The sequence below is a fragment of the Xenopus tropicalis genome, chromosome 8 (assembly GCF_000004195.4).
Source record: "Xenopus tropicalis strain Nigerian chromosome 8, UCB_Xtro_10.0, whole genome shotgun sequence".
NCBI classification, from domain to species: Eukaryota; Metazoa; Chordata; class Amphibia; order Anura; family Pipidae; genus Xenopus; species Xenopus tropicalis.
The window spans coordinates 102,071,303-102,086,695 of NC_030684.2; the positions used below are offsets into that span (position 1 = coordinate 102,071,303).

The 15,393-nt window shown below is 38.4% G+C and overlaps 1 protein-coding gene across 1 annotated transcript in view; it reads right to left on the minus strand.

Moving 5' to 3' along the window:
- The window catches only part of prkch (protein kinase C eta), a 98,720-nt gene that overhangs the window by 50,681 nt on the left and 32,646 nt on the right, over positions 1-15,393 (minus strand). The window contains exon 2 of the mRNA XM_002939475.5: positions 5,629-5,692. Within this exon, the coding sequence (XP_002939521.2) occupies positions 5,629-5,692 (64 nt within the window). The remainder of the gene's footprint in view (positions 1-5,628; positions 5,693-15,393) is intronic.

A 15,393-nucleotide genomic window follows, 5' to 3' on the forward strand; every position in this document is an offset into this window, starting at 1 on the left:
CACTGCACCACTGCCCTAGGCTACTGTAAGTAAGAGGGTTATAAGCACAATTTGTGCTGCCATTAGCCCAGACAGTGACGTATGAATGTTATTATACAGGTAAATGGACGCAATCGCTGCACTAAGTAGTTTTTCACTCAAAGTTTGCTCTTATTATATGTATGTTAGAAGCAACATGGCAGCATATCCTGTCATTTATTCACTTCATTAAGGGCTAGTAATCCCAAGAGTAACTATCTTATTGTCACTGACCCTTTAAGTCCTACTGCTTTCACTATTACATCATATTTATGAATGTGCCTCATGTGTGTATCCTGCAGTTCCAATTATTTTAATCAACCTTTACTGCCAAGGGGAAGGTGAATAAAAGCTTTGCCGGCACTGTGACAAGAGACTAACTGGCCAAGATGTAGCTAGTTTTTTGTTTTTTTTTTACTTTTATAGGTCACCACTAATAAAAATAGACAAATGTTTCCAAGGTCAAGCCATGGGCTATTTGAGAGAACATGAGACTGTATCACAGTTTGTATTCAATAAACTCTCCTATAATATAAAACATAGGCACTATTATTGCCAGAAACAGAGAGCATGAGTATTTTGGGGTAATAATCATTTCATTTCAGAATGCCCTCTACTTCTATCACAAAAACAGTAGAGGCAAGATGCTGACAAATCACCATGTGACACAGCACCCAAGGGAAATTTACTCAACTTGGTATCTCCTGCTCAGGGAGCTTTGGGTTCAAAAAATGTAAAAATATGAATCCCTCACATAAGACTCTTTTTTTCTGGGTTTACTAGATAGACACTGTAGGATAACTCTGTGTACAAACTGTTCTCACACTTTGTTGCATGGCCATAGCACCAAGTATGCTTTTTAATTAAAAGACTGAGGCAGGAAATGTATCCCACCAATGACGCCCACCGAGCAATGTAGATCTGTGGTCAGTGCAAAAAGACATACTTGTTAACACAGGAAGTCTAAGCAGGGTCACATTGCACTTAAAAACAGCAAATGAGTGTCATTATCTGTTTCACACTCATCATAAAAACTGCTATATTTTTGAACTGGCTCTGTCAAAAATTATTTAATTTTAACTTAAAATTTAATGCAACCAAAGACATAAATTGCACATTAGATATGCCACAAACTGCCAGTGTTGAGCCTACGATTAAATAATACAATCCCAACAAATTCTAGCAGAGCATCTGCAAAGTCAAAAGGTCAAAAGGCTGTCATAGTATCAGTGAATAAATAATGTTAAGCCTAAATTAACCCTTGCCTCAAGCCACATTCTTATTTTTTTGAAGGAAACTCTCTAATTTTGTGACCAATGCTACCAATTCAATTTGACCAATAGCTCACATCCCTTTTGGGGATCATCATCAGGCCAATTTTCAGCCAGATATCAGTCACGTAGGCCTATCACAGGGCCCCATACACAGACAGATAAGCTGCTGAATCAGTCTAAATAGCCCTAATAGGCAGCTTAAATCTTTCCATGTATGGCCACATATACACTTGCCATGTCTGCCCTTTCAGGCTGCACATTACACCAGTTCTATGCAAACTAGTACGGACTCTCTCTCGAGTTCTAATCACATTGGTGGTGCAGCACTGACAATCTTGACATGCTGATGACACACTGCAAAAAAAAAAAAGCACCCAATGTGCTCATGACATGTCACACACTGGGTGCAGTTCTTTGATGCAGCAGTCTGGTGATTAGTGAATGTTTAGATGGGAGGCACAGTGGAAGTACAGTACAAGTGGAACAGTAAGTCACTCTATGCACAGAATAAGGCAGAACAACAAAAGGTTCAACTTTGGATTTAAATGCATTATCACTTGGATGTAATTACCTACTTACTTAGACTATGTGCTCAGTATTTGATGTGTTCATATGACTAAGGCCTTTCTCTCTCACTAACAAATTAAAGATTTAATTAGACTAAATAATCTGACTCTGGAAACCAATTTACTGAGTAGTGACAGATAGGACCTTCTGTAGGTACTGTTGGTACTCAAGTACAAACAGATTTATAAGCACTGGTTTCTGTCTGTCCCTCTTTAAGAAACTTGCAGGATATAGAAGATCAATGTAGAGATAAATATGTGATTGTGACAATATAGCAAGCAGTCAGAATTACAGGAAAAACATGCGGCCCTTTTACACTAGGAGTAAATCTGCTCTACTGTAGGCGATTAATCTCCTGAAAATGCTTTCCTACTGGCATTACTGAAAATCACAGGTGGGGAAACATATGCACCCCTTAGTAGCCCAAAGTTGCCTTACAACTACTAAGCTGCTATGTGAAGAACAGGCAAAGCCTATGGGGCAGGCAACTGGGGCATTGGAGGCTATAGGGGCTATTTATCATGCTTGGAGCAGCACTGCCTTTGTTTGGCAGTACTATATTTATAAGGTGCAGGTGGAGAGAGGCACATAGGCATCCCTTCTACCCCCTCATGCATGTCATTCAGGCTGCAAAGGAAATCTTTAATTACCACTTGACTTATGGCAGGCAGCAAGAACAGGGCTACCTTCAGCCGGATGTGCTGTGTACTATAGATCGCAGATATACCCCAGATAGAAGTACTTGATGAATGGGCCCTTTTTTGAACAGCTGCTTTTTAAATGGGACTCTAGTAGAATTCCTTGACTTTTTGGGTCATTACCCTGGCCTTTAAAGGGCAACTTTAATTTTTTTACGGTATACTTTTATTTCTAAATTACACTGTTTACATAACAAATAATTTGCTCTAACATTAAAAATTTTATTCTTGAACTAATGTATTTTTTTTAGTTGTAATATTGGTGTGTAGGCAGCCATCTCAGTGCATTGTGCCTGAGTCTGAGCTTTCAGAAGGAGCCAGCACTACACATTAGAACTGCTTTCAGGTAGCCTATTGTTTCTCCTACACCTATGTAACTGGAGGAGTCCCAAGCTGGACTTGGATTTCTTACTATTGAGCTCTATTCTATCTACTTGCTGGTTGGCTGCTGGGAAGGGGGTGATATCACTCTAACTTGCAGCTCAGCAGTAAAGGTGGCCATACACGTTCAGATTTTTAGTCTACTTCCAGCGAACGTTCGGATATCAGTCATACGTTTAAATGCGAAGATCTGAAACTAACATTCAGACAGAAGTTGTAGGATAAAGCCCTAAAAATACAAACTGGAGGATGTTCTGATCATAAAATAGTTCATATAGTCAATAGTGACTTCCATTGTAGGTCCCCCAAGGATATTGTCCTATACACATCAGGACCATAGCACAGAGCCCACACATAGTCTGAAAATCGTATGAAACTAGGTTTCATGTGAAATAGAGATTTGTGTTTTTTGAAAAATGGATCAGTGCAGGATTCTGCTGGAGAAACTCTATTAACTGATGTGTTTTGGGAAAAAAAAACATGTTTCCCATGACAGTATTCCTTTAAGCATAGAAACAAATTAGGCTAGAAGCACTTTACTTGCTATGCTCTGAATCACCCCAGGCATGCAGTAGCCAATGACAGAAATGATTCATGGTTCTGAAGTATCTGCTCATCTTTATTTTGTTGGTCAGCCAACAAAGAGTGTGAGGCACACACATGCTCTATTAAAGAAGGGAAACTTTGGATCAAACTCTGTCTGCAGCTAACAGATTTAAAACAGATATATTAAGCTCTTTTAATGCATCTATGCCATGCATTATATTGATTACTTTATGTTAGTTTTAAAAATGAATGATTTCATTCCCCCACCCTCATGTTATCCCAGTAGAAGCTCAAAAACACTCTCATCTAAATTGTTTCAATTCATTGCATGTTTCCAGAGCTTTACTTGATTCTGGAGCATAGCATGTTACAAGTAGATACATTAGTTGCTGCCATTTCTATGAATCTTTCTGTTTTTGATGCATTTTGTAAATGCATGTTATTGGGTAAATGTACTGTATTCTATTACACTGAAGTTGTAGACTTTTTTTCATTATAAATATTAATATATCTTTTTTTTACAGATGCTGATGTCTCCTTGCAATATAATGATTAGCCTTTTGATTGACTTTTGATCTAACATATTTATGCATAAAATGCATATTATCATGTGTGTATTGCAATGCTGTAAATAATGGCATGGGAATTTGGCTGATGAAGATCCTGGATATTTTTTAGTTAATGAGATAAGTGAAATTACATGGGGTTGTAGAGTATTCAGTAAGATGGTTTCTCTCAGTGGTGCATTTATTGCACCTGAAGAAGAGGAGTTAGGGCACCTACAAATGTGCATTTTTTCCTGTGTTTCCCTGTGGTGGCGTTCTCCTGCATTCCACCTCAGGGCATTGCAGGATGAAACACATCCCATTCTTCCTTATGCGCCGAACGCAGGTGAAATGCAGCATGTTACATTCCACCTGCTTTTGGCTCTTACATGCACCTGTGTCAGTACTGCCCAACAAAAAAGAATTTTGTCCTACACTCCCCAAAGTTGGAATGCAGAAGAATGCTAACACTGTAAGGTTCCTGACCGCCGATCTTAGATTTAGTAATCCGTGGGAGCCCTCCTACCAGGACAAAGGCGTATACGGGGACAGGAACGACAAAACTCCAATGGAAGTTCAAACTTGTCCAGTTTATTCTTACGTGATCATAGAATTTATACCCCTTGTGTACGTACAGAGACAAAGGATCATTATAAAATAAAGATGGAGTAGAACCTCATTATCTTCAAGGATGGCCTTCAAGGATGGCTAATGCAGGACAGGAATTTTAAGGAGGACACAAGGAGTAGAAGAGGCGTTAGTGCACAGAAAAGATTAAGTTGTTTTTCAAGGCTTATATTTCGTCAGGTGCAAGCTGTGCAAGGGTACCATTTGGGAAAAACAACTATTATGGGATGTTCAAACCTTGCTGTTTTCTGTTACAAAATGGAGATCCATTTCTAAAATGGAGTATGATATGCTAAGCATCAAAGTGTATCAAAGTATCAAAATACATGCATATATGAATATATGATTATATGAATATGAGAATATAGGATATTATATCAAACCTTACAAACACATGCTCGTCTGTACGAGTCCTATCTCCTGGAAGCTTGTGCAATCCACCTTTTTGTAATAAATGCAGCTCTTTCCCAGACATTGCATGCGCTTCTCCCAGTTTTTGAGAAGTGTATTTTCAGATGTGTATTTATCTAAGGGTAAATTCACCGAATGATAAATCGGTCTTTAAAAATCCTGCAGAATTAAACAGGGAGTGGAGAAATTTCACTGTGGCAAGCTCTAAAATCACTTTTTGATAATTCTGCCCCAATGCCGTAGCAGAAAAGAAGATGGGGTGCTACTGGGGAGATTTTGATATGTGTCTTCACTTCAATGGGGTGATGTGTCTCTCAGCCAGTACAATAAGATAAAACTTTTCTACTGCAATTCTGCGTCTGGTATTAGATCCTATTTAATTAGATCATATTTTTTAACTTTGCAAAAGATAATATAAATGGGCTACTTGAATGCAACATTTATCCTAAATAAAGATGGTATCAGCAATAAATATTAAAATGAAAACCAATTTCTTTTTGTCAAAGAATATAGGTGAACTATCCCTTTAAACCTTAACAATTGTCATAATAAATATCCTACCTTCGGTAAAGGTGCCTATTAGGGTTATCACAACGAACAACTTGCCTTCTGGTTCCAAATCCATCTGGAAAAAAAAAAAGGACATTTATTATACTTCTAGCCATTTTTAATGTGATGAAGACTTGTTAGCTAAATGCTTAAACTTCACTCGCTTAGTGATTTTATGTTTGACTGTATAACTAAGAGACATGTTTCCTACCAGTAATTTTTTCCCATGTGCCTTTGTGTATTACATTTTATTAAAATAATAATGGCAAAATGTCACCTTGGACAGGCTGGGGACCATAAAAATCTGGCTCTTACATCATTCCACTTTAGGAAGACTAAGAAAAGTATAAATACACAAAAATATATTTATACACAAGCTGACATGCAAAATCTGTAACCCTAATATTTCTGCTAGAGGTCAGACCAAGAGATTATTAATTTATTTAGATCATTCTTGTGGTGTAAGGGTGAAGACACACGGAGCTACTAGTAGCAGCGACTTGTCACCGTATACCAAAATAGACAATACTGATCATTTACGGATAATTGTCTCTCCGTGTGTTTTTACCGAGGCAATTCTCAGTATTGTCTAAGGCAGGTTACTTTCTGGCGTTTACTAGCTGTGACAAGTAGATGCTACAAAGTAGCTCCACGTGCCTTCACCCTAACACCTCTGGGCATCTGGCCAAGTATCTGGTAGAGTCACAACAGAGAAAAAAGGAATGCATCCCCAGTTGGTTTATAACTGGGAAAAACCTGCACATTCAGCTATAAGTTCATTCCTCGTACATCTATTGATAAGCGATTTGACTTTGTTTAGCACAAAACACATTTAGTTCAGTAACGCTGAAAATAGTGTTTTCTTCCCAGAGTCTTTTTCCATATGATATTATATAATTATATGTATAGTCTTTGGTTATTCTTTGATCTATCCAAGTTGCCAAATGGAATTGAAAACATGCAGCCCTAGCCTACAGCACAGTTTTCACCATGTTTCAAAGGGAATACCAGGAGGATACTCAAAACACCTAAACACCTAAAAGTGCATAGAATCAGACTAGCACAGGGTGTTTCCCACCCATACTCTCTGCACACACAGTATTTAAAATGTGTTTGAAAGTTACTTTCTGTGCCTGAGACCTAAAAGAAAAGAGATGGGACACTGGGCCAAGGGTGAAACATGGTGAATGAACAACAAGCCAAGAAAATTGTTTTTGTGCTTTGTCTGATACAATTAAGACCTAACTTTTATTACAAATCTCAAAACTATAAAATAATTGGCGGCTCATGATAGCCGCAGGTAGAGGTTAGGAGACGGAGATTTGGTGCGGTTGCACCTAATGGAAGCGGCTCTTGATAGCCGGCGGTAATACTGAGGAGGATTTTTTCGGGGGGAGCGGGTTGTAGCCTTGTAAGGATGCATGTCGGGGCAGTGCAATCTATATGGGGAGTGGTTATTGATTTTGGCTGATCGGCCCGTTAAAGCCGTTCTGAGTATGGGGGTGGTGGATGATGTTAGGAGCTTGGGTCACAATTATTGAGCACTAATAGCTTCAAACCTGTTAAAGGAACAGTAACACCAAAAAATGAAAGTGTTTTAAAGTAATTAAAATATAATGTACAGTTGCCCTGCGCTGGTAAAACTGGTAAGTTTGCAACAGAAACGCTACTATAGTTTATATAAATGAGCTGCTATGTCAACACGGGGGCAGCCATTGAAGCTGGGAAAAAGGAGAAAAGGCACAGGCACATAGCAGATAACAGATAAGCTTTGTAGAATATAATGGGGTTTTATCTGTTATCTGCTAAGTAACCTGTGCCTTTTCTCCTGTAAATGGCTGCCCCTGTGGCTACACAGCAGCTTTATTATATAAACTATAGTAGTCTTTCTAAGGAAAACACACCAGTTGTACCAGTACAGGGCAGCATTACATTATATAGTAATTACTTTTATACACTTTCATTTTTTGGTGTTACTGTCCCTTTAAAGTGGTCTGATTGGAGTACAGTAGCGTTAATGTTATTCTAACCCTCCCCTAGCATTTATTTAGTTAATTATAATCCTAACCATCGCTAAAAAGATTTTCTTCCCTGCATGTGTTCGTGTGGCTACCCTTGTCCGTTGTCCCTCCCCTCCTCTCTATGTGTAAATGTGTGTATATAGATACGGATATCGTCTAAGGGTTAATGTATGAACGTATGGCTATATTTTTTACCTATACCTATCCATTCCTCCGTCTATAATCAAGCATGTAAATAGATAAATTGACTTCTACACGTCGGCCCCTATCTAATCATGTTCTGAAATTGAATTTAGATGTACTAATTATATGAACCTTGTACTAGGAACATGTGTGCAAACACTAATAATTGGTTTAACTACTTTTTGCACTAGTTGACATAACTTAATAAATGTTGACAATTATTTTATAGTTTTGAGATTTGTAATAAAAGTTCGGTTTTAATTGTATCAGACAAAGCACTAAAACAATTTTCTTGGCTTGCTGTTCATTCACCATGTTTCACCCTTGGCCCAGTGTCCCATCTCTTTTCTTTTAGGTCTCAGGCACAGAAAGTAACTTTCAAACACATTTTAAATACCGTGTGTGCAGAGAGTTGGGAGGCTGAATTGTCCTCTGTTTCCTATGTTATTCTTGTGAAATTAAGAGGTTTGCACCTCTTATGAGCATCCAATACTATTTTGCATAAGTTGTGAATCTGATTCAGAATGGTATTGCAAATGCTGTCCCACACTCTACATATTAAAGGGATACTCCACTTTTTAACATAAGCTCATTCAGTTGGGTATATGCAAAAAACAGGCACTTGATCCCATGATAGCCTATTCCTGACTTGTACAATTTGCCCTTATTGCATCTGTCCATATACTGTCTACTTTCTACAAGACAAGTATTTTTATAAACAATATTGTATGCCACAAGCTATCGAAACAAAGAGTAAATTTGTTGTAACTTTTCTATATTTCAATGCAGGTACAAGTATGGGACCCATTATCCAGAATGCTCGGGACCTGGGGTTTTCCGGATCAGGGATCTTTCCGTAATTTGGATCTCCATAACTTAAGTCTGCTAAAAATCATTTAAACATTAAATAAACCCAAAAGGATTGTTTTGCCTCCAATAATGATTAATTATATCTTAGTTGGGATCAAGTACAAGGTTCTGTTATTACAGAGAAAAGGGAAATCAATTTTAAAAATTAGAATTATTTGCTTATAATGGAGTCTATGGGAGATGGGCTTTTCATAATTCAGTACTTTTTGGATAATGGGTTTCCGAATAAGGGATCCCATACCTGAATATATTATACAGAAGTGCATTATCCAGATTATTCAGAACCCCTACACAGTCAGTACCCATAGTATTTTGACATCCAATTGTGCCCCATCTACTATTTCTCTGTAATATTAAGGCAATACCTGGTTTACGGATGTTAACTAACCTATAACAAATTTGTTGGTGATTATTTTTTTAATTTATAGGGTCTTTTATATTTAAATGTATTTCAGCAGATCTTAAAAGAAGAACTAAAGGCTAATAAAAGAGTATTGCTAGGAAGACAGGATTTTTAAAATTACTGCACCAGCTCATGGGTTCAGCAGCCCTATAATAGTATTATCTATGTCTTCAAAGTTATCCACAGCAGCTCCCCATCTTTTATCTTTGCTTGGCTGCATGTGTCTCTGCAAATGCTCAATCTGGTTAAAGGCCATACACGGGCCCAATTATAGCTGGCGATAATGGTCCAAATGATCCCAGCTTATCTGCCTGTGTATGGGCACGAACGACGGGCCTCCCTAACTGACATCTGGCCTGAAATCGTCCAGATCTCGATCGGGCAGGTTTGATGTTTTCCATCGGATCGGGGAGCGTATCGGTTTGTTGATGCGGTCCCATAGACACCAATGGTCCCCAAAAAATTTCTTGTTGTATGGAAAAAATCAAAGCAAAAACACGTCCATTAACTACAAGGTGGTTACATTTTGTCTGTTTCACAAATTTTTTGGCAAAGTGAAAGGCACAGATTCACTCATCAGAACTAAATTATCAGCCCCGTAGCATCTCCTTATATGACAAGTAAACCTAATTTTCTGGTTGATCATTTAACCCTTAGGCAAGGGCACACAGAGTGTTGCTGTTTTTTCTGCAGGCTGGAAGCAGCAGACCTGCTCCCTTTTGCATCTCCGTATAGCTGTACTGACACTCAGAGCTTCCATCTGCGTGTAACTACATGGAGCGGAGCATTAGTGGAGACTGGCCAATCTCTGCTTCCACTTTGCTCTGTGGCTGAGAGAAGCAGTGCCAACAGTTCATGAGCCCTTGCCTTTAGGCTTAGCTGCTCGGAGCACACTGAGCATGTGCAGTGTCACTGAAATGCCTTATAAAATCCAAGATCTGCTTAGTTCTCCTTTAAGCATTTTGCAATTTTCCTATAGAAAATAGGTTTTGGTTCATCAGGTGTTCTGGCCACCTCTGTAATATAGGAGAAAACAGTGGCAGACACTGCCCCTAAATGAATTGTCAGAAGGCAAATGGATGGGGTGTTATAACTACTGATGTTTTCTGTCTGATTACAGTGGTAGTCATAACACCCCCCCCCCCATAAACTAATCCCTTTAGTATCCTCTTATTCCAGATGAGAGTTTTCCTACCTGTATCTGACAAATAAGCCAACATTACATGACCTACATATACAGAATAAGCGCATTTTATATGGTCATTTATAGATCACTCTGTGCAAATATCCCTTAATTTGTTATAAACAAGGTTGCTTTACCCGCAATACAAAATGTATTAAAAACCTGTTTTGTGACTTTGGGATCCTCATTCCATGAATTCTGATCACATAGGTTCACACATTCCTTACTATGAAGGAAGCTAAAGGTTTTACATTTTAAACAACATTACGGGAAACAGAATCAGCTACTCCCTTTGGGTTCTAAAGAGTTTCCAAAACACAGATTCGTGATAAATAGATTAGGTATTAGGACCTTAACCCAGGCAGTATTGTCATAAAGTGAATATAATAAAGGAATAAACAGAAGTTTGTACCAAAATTCGGGATTTTTACATGTCTTCGGCTCAGTGGCAATGAGAAGCCTGTGCAAGAAAATGAGCAGAGCAGAAGTGGGATTTTGTTTTTAATGGTAAACTGGCAGCAGAAAAGGGTTTAGGAATGGATGGGATTTAAAGGATATTACAAATTTACCAGAAACTACTTTGCTAGTAAGTGAGTAATTCCAGTGCTTGTCCTAGCTGTTGATTTATAGGCTAGGCCGGTCAAATCCTAGCTGGGTGAAAACCCTAACCACTATTGAAATGGATGAAAGAAAAAAAAAAAAAAAGTTTCCTTTCATATTATGTTTTTACATGAGTTAAATACATTTGCAATTTATAGTAAGTCACTTAAGGTGGCCATACAAAGGCAAATTTAGGCTGCTGATTCAAGTCCTACAGACCAATTCAGCAGTTTATCTGCCCAGATCGACCAGGTTTAATTTTTCAGATTGGGGTCCGCATTGGCTCATTGATGCAGTCCTATACCCGGCATTGTAATTTGATCATTTGGCCCTAGGGCCAAATGATTGAATTAGCCAGGTGTTGCACACCTTAGGTGGGCATATCAGGAGAAGGATCCGCTCGTTTGGCGACCTCATCAAACAAGCCTATCTTAAGGTAATTGGCCAGGTACAGTCTCTTCTAAAATAACTCAGTAAATGTAATTGGAAGACATTTAGGTGTATGATGGCATGTACTACAGGCAACTAGAAAAATGCAGGAAGGCTATTTTCCATTCCAATTCAAACAATTCAGGCAAACAATTCAGATATTTTTCTGCAGAAATAAAATAGTTGCTTGTACTTGATGCTAAGTAAGTTTAACAAAATAAGTTATAACAGATGGAGTGACAACACATCAAAAATGCCATGTCATTGCCTACAAATTAATTTGCCTCGAGTAAATTACTCGGATTACTCAAATAAATGCATGTTTAAAAGCTTATAAGCCCTGTGGGTGTAGATAGTCTATGCAATGTTGGAATATATATACTGATGGACTGCACCTAGGCTGTTTGTTCTACTACACATGGAGTGGAGGATTCTTCATGTGCTCCACCGCAAGGGAACAGATTGCTATACGCACACAGGTGCATGTAAGCTCCAAACACAGATTGAACACAACATGCTGCATTCCACCTGTGTTTGATTCCATTTCGCACAGGGGCTTTAGGTTTCCAAATCAGATGGTTTTAAGCTCACCGAAATGCCTTAACCAGTGCTTTAAAATAAATGCTCTTGACTACCCCATCTTCAATATGATTGGCTTATGGAATCTAACTCCGTCACCAGATTTCACTGTAAATTTACAGAGGTGGGATTTTTAAGGGTTTTAGGAATTTTTCAAAATTTCTCCCCCCCCATATCAGTACTCAAGGGACTGCTAGGGCTGTACTGTATCATAGAGGTACATACAGATACAGGGAGTATAGCTTATTAGTCACATTGTATAATTGCAATAAATATTTTACACAAATCAATTGAATTAGAATTGCCTCTGTTTCCATGTGTCTCTGTGTAAATTACATACATAATACGAGAGACAAGAGGGAGGTAAGTCCCTCTATTTACTTGGTTTACACATGGTAACTAGAGTTACCACCTGGCCGGTATTCGACCATCTTAGCCAGTAAATCACCAGAAAGGGCTGGCACTGGTATTACAAATTTACCAGCAATGTTGCCAGTAAATTTGTAATACCCTATAAATCCTAATTTTTCCTCACCTTCTCCGCGTTGATCAGTCTTTATAATCACAGGCCCACCTCTGTCCTGCCCATGTCCTTACCCAGTCCACCCATTTCCCTTCCCCATTCACCCTTTCCCAACCCGGACTGGCCACTTCCCCACCCCTTACAGTCCTCACAGTCCTCCCCCTACCCAAAAGCAAAAAAAATCCAGTAGCACACTGAAGATGCAAGCCGTGAAAAAAATGTGTTTTATTTGCCCAAGTAGATATAGACAAGCAAAGAGCAACGTTTCGGGCCCCTCCAGACCCTTTCTCATTAGCTTGAGAAAGGGTCCGGAGGGGCCCGAAACGTTACTCCTTGCTTGTCTATATGTACTTGGGCAAATAAAACACATTTTTTTCACGGCTTGCATCTTCAGTGTGCTACTGGATTTTTTTGCTGTTGAATATTGACCCCCATGCAAGGTGGGGTTCTTCCAGTATTTGCACCTGATACCCGCTTGGGTAAGTTAACAGAGGGTTGAGCTCCCCAATACTGCTATTGCTCCCCCTACCCAAAGGCTGGTATTATCGGGAAAAAGGTGGCAACCCTAATGGTAACCTGTTAAATGAATTGTTCACCTTCAAAGTAACTGTTGCAGACAGTGATATTCTGAGGCAATTAGGAATTATATATTTATTATACATTTTTTTATTTTGTGTGGGTTTTTCAGTTATTTGGCTTTTTGTTCAGCAGCTCTACAGTTTGGAATTAAAGCAGTAACAAAAAAGTAACAATAATTATAAAACTGTAAGCTCACAAAAAATGTAGAAGTGGAAGGCAGATAATTAAACGATTGAAGACCAACTGCAAGGTTGCTAGGAGCAGAACATTCTATAGCATATGAAATGTTAATGTTAAGGTGAACTGCCCCTTCAATTGATTGCATCAGGAAACAAATTACTGTTCTATAAAGTGCTTTCTGTTTAGCTCAGAAGCTACTGAAGGCTCTGTACCCTTGAGCACTGTTCATGGGGCTTGTCCTCGGCTCACTCCTCGTTATGTTCATCTTCTGCATCACGGTTGTTCACCCCCCCCCCCGCCCCTTTTGTCATACACACAGTGACAGAGAGCACGCGCTACACGTTTTGTCCTCCATCACTTTCACTAAAGATGTTAGTAGTAGACATTCCTCTAAAACAGCAGTGGTAACAATATGCATTGAATTGTCTCGTCACTTCCCACTGCTAGCAACTGGAATCACTGCAAGTATACACGAACAAATGTAGCCTACAAAATACACCTAGATGCCTATGGCACCGCCAGACTCCCAACTTTAAAATAATCTTTAAAAAAAACAGTTTCCTTGAGCAGCAAGTGCAGTAGGTTCTATAGAGGTCACATGATCCACAGTTTCCACAATGTAGTTCCTGTGACCTGCTTATAATATGGCGCCATCTAGGTCACCACCCACTTCCTGTGCTAAACATGCACTGTTGCCAGGACACCTTTGATGCTTTTGCTTAGCAATATAAACATCTACAATGGATAAGGCTGCAATGATTTTATTTAAAAAAAAAAAGTTTGAACTCTGACTTAATCAAAACTGTAATAACAGAATGCATTCTTTGCTTAATTTAACGGCAAGCAGCTAATATAAAACAAAGAGGTTTTACAAAATGTCTCCCTCTCTTCTGCTTCTTCACATTGCACTGAAAATAGCTTTCTCGTGACAAACACAGAACTAGAACTATATCCGCTATAATTTTACTAGCACTCCACACAATTGCTAAATGAAGCCTGTTTTATCACTTGGGTGTCTATATATAAAGATACTCCAACACAACACATTAAAAAGCACTGTCAAAACCATCTTCACACTGTGTATATTTCTGAAACATGGCATACGTTCTAGTAATAGACGCCTGTAGGGAAATGACAAAGATTGTTAACCCTCTACAAAATACAAAACTAATATTAACATTTGTAAGAAAAATGCAAGTTTAGAATTAATAAGAATTAGATGAAATTAGCTGGAATCATCAGCTAAATGGACAATATTATTATAATAAAAAGCTGCTGTTAATTAAAGATACATCAAATTCAGCATTCAGTTGAATCCCAGCAGCACTTATTGCAGATTTGGTTTAGCTAAAAACCTAAAAAAGTTATGAGGTGTAAAAGCTCTGAAAAACACATTGTGATTCACTTTGATTTATCTCAAATCTGAATATCCAAATTAGGGTTCTGATTCATTTTTGATATTCAGCCAAATCTTGTGAAGAGTTCAGTATTTGGCTAAATCCAAAAATCATAGATTTGGTACATCCTAACACTTATGTTTTAAGGCATGGAAAGCTCATTAATAAATGTAAGGGCAATGCAAAAAGCACAAAAATGTTTTTACCCACAATGCAGTTCTTTAAACCTGCAAATCCAGCATAACAGCTATACATGGTTTGCCAATGGAGACACAACTTAGCAGCTATTATGGTAAGAGCACACGTAGCGGATGATCCACTTTTCTTAACCTGGCGCCACAATTTGCATGAGATTTAAGGGTAGGGGCACACGTAGCAAATGATCTGCTTTTCTCAGTCTGCATTGTGTGTGCTTTTAAACAGGTAACCAGTAGATGCTTCTTGTTGATTGGGTACTACTGGTTAATAGACCTGCAGTACTTTTTGCACTTTTAACAGGTGTCTGTTAGTGACCCCAGTAGGGCCAAATATTGATACCTTCAGCTCTTAGTGTAAGCAGTTGTTACAGACAAGCCTTTTACAGTACCAAAAGGTATCCTTTATCTGGAAACCTGTTATCCAGAAAGCTCAAAATTACAGAAAGGCCCATCTCTTATAAATTCCAATAATAATTCTAAGTGATTTCACTTTTCTCTGCAATAATAAAACAGTACCCTATACTTGATTATAACTAAGTTGCATGAATCCAAATTGGGGCCAAACAATGCTACCTGAGTTTATTTTGTATTATTTTTAGCAGACTTAAGGTATGGTGAAATTTATCATCCTGT